Here is a 12,960-nt window from a genome sequence, read left to right as displayed (position 1 = left end):
CCGATTATTCTTATGTATTTTGTGTTTCATGATTATTTTGTAGAATGCCCGTACTGCTTACGTTTGTTATGACTTTTCAGGGCTATTTGGAGCACATGGATGATTGTGCAAGTTCGGGATGCGTTTGTGGATGCTTAGGAGCTTAATTGGAGTCTAGACCAAGGAAGGATGCCGAGAAATGATCGAGAACTACTTGGAAGGAGGAACGACGAACAAAAAGAGCAAAAAAGCCTCATTTGCGATCGCAAGTTATGTCTTTGCGATCGCAGGTTTGACCTTGCGATCGCAGGTTGGGTCGCAGGTTGCCATCGAGGTTCCAACGGGTAATAAAATTCATCATATGAGAAAATAAGATAACCTGCGATCGCAGGTTGTGCCTTTGCGATCGCAGGTTGGTCAAATTGCCTCAAAATAGCTACGTACTTCATTAAACAGTCCTGTGACACATTTTTGGTGATACATGCGATCGCAGGTATACCCCTTTGCGATCGCAGGTACGTCGTTTTGACAGCTAGACGTATAAATACTGCCCCATAGTCTTCCAGTAACCCTAATTGGCGATTCCTGGCGATTTTCAGAGGTTTTCAAGTGAAGAACGCAAATCTAAAGGAGACGATTCGATTCAAATCCGTAGTTTAGTAAGATTTATCATTTAGATTCTATTTCCACTGTTTGTACTCCGTTTTTAGCCATGTCAGGCTAAAAACTCAGATTTCAGTTTCGCAAGACGTAACCTTTTCATATGATTAATCATTAGGCACTATGTTTGACTATGATTACTGTTTAGTTTGATCAGTTCTGTGTTAAATTGAATGTTTGATGTTGATTTCATTTTCTGTTGGCCACTTAAATTGTTTGTGAATCATTCTAATCATCTAATTGTTTAGATCTTTAATTGTCTAGATTAATTAGTAAAGAGTGACAAGTATTAGATTAATTCTGAGTTTAGGGTTAATTCTAATATGAATCGATCAAACAAGTTTTAACGCCTCCGAGCTTATGAGAGGTATTGAACTTTACTGGGAATTACACTGTGTCTAATGCAACTTTTCTTTGTTAATCAAGAGCCTGTTTGGTTAATTTAGTAAAAAGTTTGGTTTAACTCAAAGATCTTATTTTGATTAAATGATTTTTGTAATATAGGTCATTAGAGCTTGTTAATGAACCTAAGTACCAGTTTGAACAAGTGCATAGTCAAATATTGTGTTGAGGGTTAATTATATGATTAGGAGTGTCAACGCGAAACTGGAATTCTTTTCTTTATTTGAATTTACATCACTTTAATTTTAGTCATTTTCTTGTCATTTTCGATTTCTAATAGTTTAATTTTCCTAAACAATTCCCCCCCTCCTTTTATGTTTATTGCATTCATCAAGAATTAGATCACACCTTACGCAAAGAGGTGTAAACATTAGGACGTGTCCCTGAGGATCCGACCCTGCTTACCTGTGCTACCTGTTAGTGCAATAAAACAGTTTATTTATTATTTTTAATTGTTTAAATCGTGTACGACAGCGGTATTAACAAATTGGCGCGGTTGCCGGGGACACGGTAAAACACTAATAGTTTTATGCCAAGATCTTCACGTACAGGCAATCTGATTTTTGATCCAGAGATTGAGAAGACTGCTAGGAAGCTAAAGAAGGAAGCAAAACTTCGAAAGCAACAAATAGGAACCTCAACCTCACCCATACCACAAGGCACTCCCTTGTGGAACGAACCTGAACACTCATTTCAACCTTTTCCGAAAGCACCACCTATCTCACCCGTTAACAGCCCGTTCAAAACATACTCATCATCATCTTCAGACAAACCCGAACTCACAGATTCTTCTGAAACCGAATCAGAATTCATCATGAGCGAAAACGAAGATGAAGCTGAAAAAACTCTCCGTGAGTGGGCAACACAAGAGGTTACCTAGCAACCCTTGTGTATCACATTTCCAGAAGCTCGAAATTTTGAGCTCAAATCCGGTTTAATCCATCTGCTACCCCCATTTCGAGGCCTTGAGAATGAAGATCCTCATAAATTTCTGAAGGAATTCCATGTTTTCTGCTCTGGAATGAAACCCCATGGAGTTACTGAAGACCAGATCAAACTCAGGGCGTTTCCCTTCTCAGTTCAAGATGCAACAAAGGAGTGGTTATATGACCTTCCATCTGGCTCAATAACAAGCTGGAATGAACTCGCCAAGCTCTTCCTAGAAAAATATTTTCCCGAGGCGAAAGTGTCAAATCTACGCAGAGAGATTTTGGGTATAAAGCAAGGCAAAAGAGAAGCTCTCCACACTTATTGGGAGCGATTCAAGAAGTTGTTAGTCCGATGCCCACAACATGTCATTAGTGATTATCAGTTGTATCAGTGTTTCTGTGAAGGATTGATACCTATGGAGAGGCGACTAATAAATGCATGTAGTGGAAGGTCACTTTCAGACGTGACACCAACAGAGATCAGGGCATTAATAGAGAAGTTGGCCAATGAGTCAAAACATTCAGCAACTAAGGAAGAGTGGTACCCAGACCATCCAAGAGGAGTCAAGGAGATGAGCAATGCCCACCTGGAATCTCAGATTTCAGAATTGACTAAAGCTGTCCTTTTGTTGACAAAAGAAAAAGGTGTAGAGCCAAAGGTCAAACCTTGTGGGATCTGCTGCAAAACCGGGCACCCAACTGATATGTGTCCAATACTTCAAGAAGATAATGAATCTGTGCAAGCTATGGGAGGATTTAAGCAAAGGCCATTTGATCAATATCGCAACAACCAAGCTTGGGGAGGGCCTCAAAATAACAATTTCCAGCCAAGACCTCAACAGAATTTTCAGCAAAGAAACCAATATCAAGCTCCACCCGCGTTTCAGTAATCTTTTCAGCAAAATCAGCACCAGAGCAATTTTCAGCAACCACCTGTTCAGTCACAAGCTAGTAGTCCCAAGCTTTCCAGAATGAAACAAAGTCCAGCATCAAAAATCTGGAACTGTAGGTATCACAACTCGCAAACTCCATGAGCAAACTAGAAGCACAAACCAAGGAAAATTCCCATCTCAGACTGAGAAAAACCCAAAGCACAATGCTTGTGCTGTCACCCTCAGAAGCGGTAAAACCTACAAAGGACCAGGTCAGGAAGAAGATGAGGAAGAAGAGATCGTGGTTGAGCAAGAATATGAGGCAACTGAAGAGGTGCAGAAAAAAGATGGACCTGCTGAACCTGAAGTAAAAATTACCCCTCCTCCTTTTCCCTCAAGACTGAAAAACACGAAAAAAGAAAAGGAAGATAAAAAGATTATGGATTTCTTCAGAAAGGTTGAGGTAAATATTCCCCTTCTTGATGCAATTAAACAACTACCCCGATATGCTAAATTTTTAAAAGAGTTGTGTACTTCAAAAAGAAAATTAAAAGGAAACGAAACAGTTAAAGTAAGCGAGAATGTTTCAGCTGTTTTACAAAAAAGGCTACCCCCAAAGTGTAAGGATCCAGGAGTATTTACTGTTCCTTGCAAGTTGGGGAACCTTTCAGTGCCAAGAGCTATGTTGGACTTAGGAGCTTCTATAAATGTTTTACCATATTCACTTTTTAAAACTATCGGGGTAGGGCCTTTAAAAAGAACAGGAGTTATCATTCAGTTAGCTGATCGTTCTATGGTACACCCAAAAGGTGTACTGGAAGACGTTTTGGTTCAAGTGAATGAACTCATATTCCCAGCTGATTTCTATGTCTTGGATATGGGAGATGACGACTCACCAAACTCAGGTTCCATTCTTTTGGGGAGACCATTTTTAAAAACTGCCAGAACCAACATAGATGTTTATGATGGTACCCTTCCAATGGAATTTGATGGTGAAGTTATAAACTTCAATATTTATGATGCCATGCGTTACCTAGATGATGTTTCAGCCCTTAATTTCATCGATGTAGTTGAACCATTATCTGCAGAATATTTTGAGATTGCTAACCGTGAGTCACTAACATTAGTGCTCCACAGAAATTTGTCTATTAATGTAGCTCAGGTTATATCAGAAAATTACGTGGTTGATAGAGAAGTTCAAGAGATGGCAGCTCATATGGACCAGCAGAGGAAGTTGAGGTATGGTACCCAAACTCTTAAATTACCAATTTCTAACTCCAAGCTTTTTCCTTCTGTAGTGCAGGCCCCCATCTTGGAGCTAAATACACTTCCAGAACACCTGAAATATGCATATCTTGGGGAAAAAGAAACATTACCAGTTATCATATCCAACAAGCTGTCAGAAAAAGAAGAGTTAGAGCTGATCAGAATTCTGAAGGAGTATAAAAGCGCAATTGGGTGGACTATTGCAGACATTAAAGGACTCAGCCCATCTCTATGCATGCACAAAATTCTGATGGAAGAAGATTATAAGCCATCGTGAGAAGCCCAACGCAGATTAAACCCACCAATGATGGAGGTGGTTAAAAAAGAAGTTATGAAGTTACTGGATGCTGGGATGATATACCCAATTTCTGACAGCAAGTGGGTCAGCCCAGTTCAAGTTGTTCCTAAGAAAGCTGGAGTGACAATGGTAGAGAACAAATAAGGAAAGCTGGTTCCAACTCGGGTTCAGAACGGATGGCGCGTGTGTATTGACTATAGAAAATTAAACGCAGCCACCCGGAAAGATGATTTTCCTCTCCCATTCATAGATCAGATGCTAGAGAGGCTTTCTGGAAAATCCCACTACTGCTGCTTGGATGGATTTTCAGGTTTCCATCAGATTCCAGTTGCTCCAGAAGACCGGGAGAAAACGACTTTCATCTACCCTTTCGGGACATTCGCGTATAGGCGTATGCCCTTTGGACTCTGCAACGCACCCGCTACCTTTCAAAGGTGTATGGTTAGTATATTTTCTGAGTATGTCGAAAATACCATAGAAGTCTTCATGGATGATTTTACCGTCTATGGAGACTCCTTTGATATTTGTTTAAAAAACCTCACAAAACTTTTACAAAGATGTATAGAAACAGACCTGGTCTTAAATTTTGAAAAATGTCACTTTATGGTTGACCAAGGTCTGATTCTTGGACATATTGTTTCAAAAAGAGGCTTGGAAGTCGATAAAGCAAAAATAGATGTTATAAAGAGCTTACCCTACCCGAAGAATATTCGGGAAGTGCGTTCCTTTCTTGGCCATGCAGGGTTTTACAGGAGGTTTATAAAAGATTTTTCAAAGATATCAGTTCCCATGTACAAATTACTGCAAAAAGACGCTGAATTTGACTTCAATGAAGATTGCAAGAGGGCTTTTGATGTGCTGAAAAATCTTCTTACTTCTGCCCCCATTATTCAGCCCCCAGATTGGAGTTTACCATTCGAGATAATGTGTGACGCCAGTAACACTGCTGTTGGAGCTGTTCTAGGACAGAGAAAAGATAGGGTCCCCCACGTTATATATTATGCATCAAAGACTTTGGACAACACCCAAGCAAATTACTCCACCACTGAAAAAGAGTTGATGTCAATTGTTTTTGCATTGGAAAAATTCAGACAATATTTGTTGGGCACAAAAGTCATAATCTTTTCGGATCACGCAGCCATTCGGTACCTTCTTGCCAAAAAAGACTCAAAGCCAAGGTTGATTAGATGAATTTTGCTGCTACAGGAATTTGATATAGAGATTAGGGACAAAAGTGGGAGATAAAATTTGGTAGCTGATCATTTGAGCCGAATCACCCCACCTGAAGACCCAACACCGATCCGTGAAACATTTCCTGACGAGCATTTATTCGCTGTTTAGAACCCTCCTTGGTTGATATAGTAAACTACTTGGTTTCCAGAGAACTCCCTTCAGATCTTACTCGAGCCCAGAAAGATAAAATAAAGAAGGAAGCGAAAAGATATGTGTGGGACGAGCCGTATCTATGGAAACACTGTGCTGATCAGGTGATTAAAAGATGTGTACCTCAAGATGAAGTCAAATCAATCCTGAATTTCTGCCATTCAGAAGCTTGTGGAGGGCATTATGGTCCACAACGAACCGCACACAAGGTTTTGGACAACGGTCTTTACTGGCCTCATATTTTTCGTGACTCTTTTCTATTTTGCAAAATGTGTGAAAGATGTCAAATGACTGGGTCTTTGACATCTCGTAATCAGATGCCACTTACTCCAATCTTAATATGTGAAATCTTTGACGTTTGGGGTATAGATTTCATGGGTCCGTTTCCGCCTTCTTTCGAGTTTGTGTACATCTTACTTGATGTGGATTACGTGTCCAAATGGGTCGAGGCAAAAGCTACACGAACCAACGATGCCAAGGTTGTGGTTGATTTTGTCAAGACAAATATATTTTCTAGGTTTGGGACACTAAAAGCCATTCTGCAACCGCACCCTCGAAGCAGTCCTCAAGAAATATGATGTTACACATCGGGTATCCACAACATATCACCCGCAAACCAACGGGTAGGCTGAAGCTTGAAACAGACAGATCAAGGACATTATAGAGAAAACCATCAATCCGGTCAAGAAATATTGGAGTATTCGATTGGATGATGCGTTATGGGCTCACCGGACAGCATACAAAACTTCTATAGGTATGTCACCATATAGAATCGTTTTTGGCAAACCTTGTCGATTACCGGTTGAGTTAGAGCATCGAGCATATTGGGCTGTCAAAAACTTGAATATGAGCATGGATGAGGCTGGTAAGAAAAGAAGATTGGATATTCAAGAGTTAGAAGAAATCAGGAATGATGCTTACGAGAACGAGGCAATCTATATGGAGAAGACGAAAGCGTTTCACGATAAGATGATCTCGCGAAAGGTATTTACTACCGGTTAAAAGGTACTCTTATACCATTCTCGTTTCAAACTTATTTCTGGTAAATTGAGGTCTCGTTGGGTGGGGCCTTTTGTTGTTTCTAACGTGTTTGATCATGGTGCTATAGAAATTAAGAGTGAAGAAACAGGAAATTTTTTTAAGGTGAAGGGTCATCGTCTCAAACCATTTTACGAAGGATTTCAAGTCACAAATGAAGAAGTAGAGGTAGTCGAGGTCCCGACTTACCGCAACTAAGGAAACCAAGTAACAATGCCGAGCCAACGACAGTAAAAACGGGCAGCTTACCGGGAGGCAACCCGGGCATTTGTTTTGATTTTAATTTTGCAACTTGTTTTTAATTTTTGTGTGTTTTTAGCTTCTTAGGATGTTTCTTTTTAATCGAATCGTATTTTTAAAATAACAAGGAACAAAGAGATTTTGTAAAAAGTTGAAAAATAAGGTTTTGTTGGAACCTGCGACCGCGAGTCCAGTCTTTGCGATCGCAGGTTATACAGATTAGGGTCGCAGCACGCAGTCGAGGATTTTTTGGGTCGTTTTTCACAAAAAAAGCAACCTGCGATCGCAGGTATAGTCTTTGCGATCGCATGTATCCTATTTTATGACGATTATACCCTCGACCCTTTAAAGAACAATTTTTTTTTGGATTAATTAGCAAACCTGCGATCGCAGGTTCTCCCCTTGCGATCGCATGTATCAATTTTTTCACTGGGTTTTTTTTAAACGGTAAAACAAGATGATCGAAGCAATTATCGTAAAACCTGCGATCGCAGGTCCCCTACCTGCGATAGCATGTATCAAAAATCCTGCATTTGACCGTTACGAACCTCGATAATCGTGCCAACGGCTATATTTGAAGAACCTACGATCGCAGGTCCTCCCTTTGCAGTCGCAGGTTTGTATTTTGCCATAAATAGTGATCGCAGGCCTCATTTGTTACCACCACATTTCAAAAACACTCTCTGAAATCCTCTAATTTTTGAGTTCTTTCACCAACAAACACCCAAATCGCTCGTTTTTTGTTCAAATCAAGAAAAAAAGGTATCAATCTCTTCTATTTTACTCCTACAACATCTTTACGGTAACGAAATCATGATTTAACGGTTGAAATTCTCCAAAAATTTCATTTTATTCATTTGTTCATTTGAATTATTGTGAGTTTCTTTTTCAGATCTACGCTCTGTTACTTACCCGTAGGCCACGAAAAGTAGATACATTTGTTCCCGACGCAAGTCAGAAGAGATCCATCCGAACGGAATTTTAAAAATCAAAATTTTTTTCGGGCGAAAAATATACTTCTGCTCAGCGTACAGTCAGGTATTTTCGTTCTGAAACTGAAATTTTTGTTTTTGTCATATATTTGTGTGGGCTTGTGTATCCGCTTGGGAGTAGTTAGATATAATTACTTTTGCTTGATTTTGATTTTTACCTGGAAATTGTGCCTGCCTTGTCCCATTTTTTTGTGACCTGACAAAATGCCCCCAAGACCTTCCCGTTCACGCAGACAGGTTGACACCTCAGACCCGTCATACACTGTCCAGGTGGACAATGTCACTGTGGATTTAGGTTCACAGGCCGCACTCGACTGTTACCAGCGACTTCTCGACCGCGAGATTTTGCCACAGGTCTGGGCCCCTAGCCGCATCTTAATGTAGGAACTCCATATTTCTGATGGTGTTCGCACTCTTTTTGCCAATATTGGCTGGGAGCGCCTATTATCTGCAGATTTTGGCACTTGTCCCTTATTGACCCGAGAGTTTTTATCCACGCTTAGTGAGATAAATCATAAGGGAAACATAGCTTTTCGCATTTTTAGCACCCCTCACACTCTTCACGTAGACCAGTTATGTACTATCTTCCATACTCCCATCACTAGTTTATCCCAGCCCACCCCCGCTTTTGACGTACGCGAGTTTTGGTACTCCATCACCGGTTTGGAGTCTTATTATTCAGCCTCATCCGTACAGACTAGTATCGTGCACCCTGTTCTCAAAATTGCATTGAAAATTATATGCAATATCATTTATGCACAGATTGAGACTACGAAAGCCGGCAAAGCCGAGCTTTTTCTTTTGTGGTTCATGATCACCGGGTCATTCCGTCCACATTTTGGTGATATTATCACTAGACGGTTCCATAGAGTTATAGCTCTTCGCACTGGCGGTGCAATTCGCTGTAGTGGTTTGATTTCTGTCATTGCCCGCTCCCTCGCGCCTCAATCTCCTCCGGACTACACCTTCTTTACAAGTGATTCTTTTCGTCTGACCCTGCTGAACTTTCGGGCTATGCACATGCTTCGTATTGCCCCAGGTGGGTGTGTTTGGATGCGGGGTCGCTCCACGTATTTCAAGGTCACTGGACCTGATGTCATCGCTCTCGCTGACCCCATTAGCGAGACTGTGTGGGTGCTTCCTTCGAACATCCCACCACCTCCTCGCCTACGTAGGGCACAGCAGGCACAACGCCCACAGTCTGATCGACCATTTTCATCCACTCAGCACCCAGACTACACAGACGCCACACCCATATCCTTTAGCCCGCCTGATCCTATGCAGACTGACTTTCAGGATCAGCCCCTACCCACCCACCCATCTCACCCTCACCCCAACTCTCCCTTCACCTACCAGCATTATCTTGACCTCCGTCAGGATATTGCTTCCCTTTAGCAGACGATGACTGGTCTTTGCCTCGACTATCAACAATATAGCACTCAGGTCACTGACTATCGTGACGAGCTCTTAGGTCTGCGCGACTATTTCGACGATTTCCGCGACGAGTTCTTCCGTCGCTATGCTCCCCCGTCCGAGTAGTCGTCTTACACTCCTCCCTAAGCATTGAGGACAATGCTTAATTTTAAGCTTGGGGAGGGGATTTCCTATCTTTTTGTAAAAAGTTTTTATTTTGTTATTATAAAAAAAATCCAAAAAAATTAGAAAAGTTTTAAAAAATCAAAAAAAAAAAGATTTTTCATTTATGTTTCTTTTCTTTGTCATTTTATTTCTTCCTAGTTTTTTTTTCTAAAATATTTTCATTTTGTTGCATTCTGCATTTGACTATAAAAAAATAAAATAAAAATAAAAATAAATAAATAAATAAATAAATAAATTTACGAGATGATGACACTCTTTACATACGATAGCTCCATGAAGTGGGATATTGAGAATTGAAAATGAAAAAATCCGAAGCGACTTGATTGTTATTGGAAGTGTAGAATCAGCTGTCATAACCAGGGGACCCAAGACACCGTGATTCAAGACCCCGACCTTAGATAATGAAAATATAGCGTACTGAAACGTTTTTTGGGCGGTAATAACAACTCTAGGATGATTTGCTAATTAATGTTTTAAAAGAATCTTTATCGGCAACTCTGAACCCACAGAACATGGCCCTATTTGTTGACATGTGTTACCCTCGCGGTAACAGAGAGCTTAAGTATCAGATCCACACAGTCAAAATGAAGAAAGGGTACAACGTTACATCTAGTACCCAAATCAAAGAATTTCAAGCGCTCAATTGAAGAAACTTCAAGAAATTCCGAAAAAGAAAAAAAAGAGATTGAAGAAATCAAGCTCAAAACGAAGTATAAATCAAGTTCAATTAAATTAGAAGCCGTTCCAAAGTTACATCTGGCGAATAAAGAACTGTGTGATATGATACTTGTGGCTCTCGAAAAAGTGAAATCATAGAGCTCGGGCTCATACGGGGATTGGCCCTTGCTGCTTCGGCGAAAGCTGATTTGGTCGTGCGGGTTCTTAAGGATGCGTCGATTCTGATTCTTGGCCATCTAGTCTTAAGGACATGAGATCCGGACTATGTTATTTTCGCCCATAAAGCTAATTAAGGTACAAAGTTTAAATAAAACTAGAGTTAGATTATTGGGTTACACCGTTTAGTGGTCTTCCTTACTTTGGGAGTCTGTGATACATGAAAGATAGCAGGATGGTTGCTTTGGTGTTAGTGATTGGAGCCCATTATCGATGTAAAGTCTGATCGTAAAAAGAAAGAAAAAAAAGCATGTTTCATTTAGTTATTTGTTTCTCATTTGCATATTTTTTTAGTTCATTGTTCATCTTTGCATGCATGTTTTATGTTTAGCTTTGATAGTTCTTATTATTTAGGTTTTCGTTTTTTTTAGTTTTAGTTAGTGTGTGTCTAGGTTGTCTAGTTATTGCCTTTAGCCCTAATTCCGTTTCCAAAGTTATCGTTTCCTTACTTGAGGGCAAGTAAGGTCTAAGCTTGGGGAGGTTTGTTAGATGCATTTTATATGCATATTTTAGCACAATTTCCTACGTATTTCTTTATAAAAAGTTAACTAATTCCCGATTATTCTTATGTATTTCGTGTTTCATGATTATTTAGTAGAATGCCCGTACTGCTCACGTTTGTTATGACTTTTCAGGGCTATTTGGAGCACATGGATGATTGTGCGAGTTCGGGATGCGTTTGTGGATGCTTAGGAGCTTAATTGGAGTCTAGACCAAGGAAGGATGTCGAGAAATGATCGAGAACTACTTGGAAGGAGGAACGACGAACAAAAAGAGCCAAAAAGCCTCATTTGCGATCGCAAGTTATGTCTTTGCGATCGCAGGTTTGACCTTACGATCGCAGGTTGCCATCGAGGTTCCAAGGGGTCACAAAATTCATCAGATGAGAAAAAAAGATAACCTGCGATCGCAGGTTGTGCCTTTGCGATCGCAGGTTGGTCAAATTGCCTCAAAATAGCAACGTACTTCATTAAACAGTCCCGTGACACATTTTTGGTGATACATGCGATCGCAGGTATACCCCTTTGCGATCACAGGTACGTCGTTTTGACAGCTAGACGTATAAATACTGCCCCATACTCTTCCAGTAACCCTAATTGGCGATTCCTGGCGATTTAGAGGCGATTTTCAGAGGTTTTCAAGTGAAGAACGCAAATCTAAAGGAGACGATTCGATTCAAATCCGTAGTTTAGTAAGATTTATCATTTAGATTATATTTCCACTGTTTGTAATCCGTTTTTAGCAATGTCAGGCTAAAAACTCAGATTTCAGTTTCGCAAGACGTAACCTTTTCATATGATTAATCATTAGGCACTATGTTTGACTATGATTACTGTTTAGTTTGATCAGTTCTGTGTTAAATTGAATGTTTGATGTTGATTTCATTTTCTGTTGGCCACTTAAATTGTTTGTGAATCATTCTAATCATCTAATTGTTTAGATCTTTAATTGTCTAGATTAATTAGTAAAGAGTGACAAGTATTATATTAATTCTGAGTTTAGGGTTAATTCTAATATGAATCGATCAAACAAGTTTTAACGCCTCCGAGCTTATGAGAGGTATGGAACTTTACTGGGAATTATACTGTGTCTAATGCAACTTTTCTTTGTTAATCAAGAGCCTGTTTGGTTAATTTAGTAAAAAGTTAGGTTTAACTCAAAGATCTTATTTTGATTAAATGATTTTTGTAATATAGGTCATTAGAGCTTGTTAATGAACCTAAGTACCAGTTTGAACAAGTGCATAGTCAAATATTGTGTTGAGGGTTAATTATATGATTAGGGGTGTCAACGCGAAACTGGAATTCTTTTCTTTATTTGAATTTACATCACTTTAATTTTAGTCATTTTCTTGTCATTTTTGATTTCTAATAGTTTAATTTTCCTAAACAATCCCCCCTCCTTTTATGTTTATTGCATTCATCAAGAATTAGATCACACCTTACGCAAAGAGGTGTAAACATTAGGACGTGTCCCTGAGGATCCGACCCTGCTTACCTGTACTGCCTGTTAGTGCAATAAAGTAGTTTATTTATTATTTTTATTTGTTTAAATCGTGTACGACAGCGGTATTAACAGGGGCATGTCCACAAACCTCCCATATAATACCCTTCTTCCCAAAGTACTCCAACCAATCTCCCGCTCTCGGCTCTAGAAATCATATCATTCAGGGTCACGCACCGTGACTCACTCACGAGCTCGATCATCCACAGCTGGACTACAGTAGTTGAAACAACCTCTGCCCTAAACCGGGCTACAACTACTTCCAGGACATAGTCTATAATCCCAAAAGTGCAATAGATCGCACAATCAATCCTCACCACCTGATACAAGAGATCAAAGGTGAACCGAACCTCACAAAATACTCATGCCATATCGACCCACCAGTGCTGAACTACTGTCGCCAA

General features: G+C 39.9%; 1 protein-coding gene across 1 annotated transcript; it reads left to right on the top strand.

Annotated features, from left to right (window-relative positions):
• The first annotated feature begins 2,062 nt into the window (after nt 1-2,062).
• On the top strand, nt 2,063-4,385 carry LOC145138945 (uncharacterized). The gene is made up of 2 exons (XM_079072936.1): nt 2,063-2,856; nt 3,089-4,385. Exons 1-2 carry the CDS (start codon nt 2,063-2,065, stop codon nt 4,383-4,385), a joined length of 2,091 nt encoding a protein of 696 aa, XP_078929062.1.
• The last annotated feature ends 8,575 nt before the right edge of the window (nt 4,386-12,960 follow it).

Source organism: Lactuca virosa, chromosome 9 (genome assembly GCF_052849685.1).
Source record: "Lactuca virosa cultivar CGN04683 chromosome 9, Lactuca_virosa_CGN04683_v6, whole genome shotgun sequence".
Taxonomy (NCBI): domain Eukaryota; kingdom Viridiplantae; phylum Streptophyta; class Magnoliopsida; order Asterales; family Asteraceae; genus Lactuca; species Lactuca virosa.
Note: the sequence above shows the minus strand (reverse complement) of the source record. Positions and strands in the feature narration are given on the sequence as shown.

Coding starts and splice junctions, on each gene's coding strand:
- LOC145138945 (XM_079072936.1), top strand. CDS start 2,063: ATGAAACCCCATGGAGTTACTGAAGACCAGATCAAACTCAGGGCGTTT. Junction 2,857..3,088: donor CAAGCTCCACCCGCGTTTCA/GTAATCTTTTCA, acceptor TGTCACCCTCAG/AAGCGGTAAAACCTACAAAG.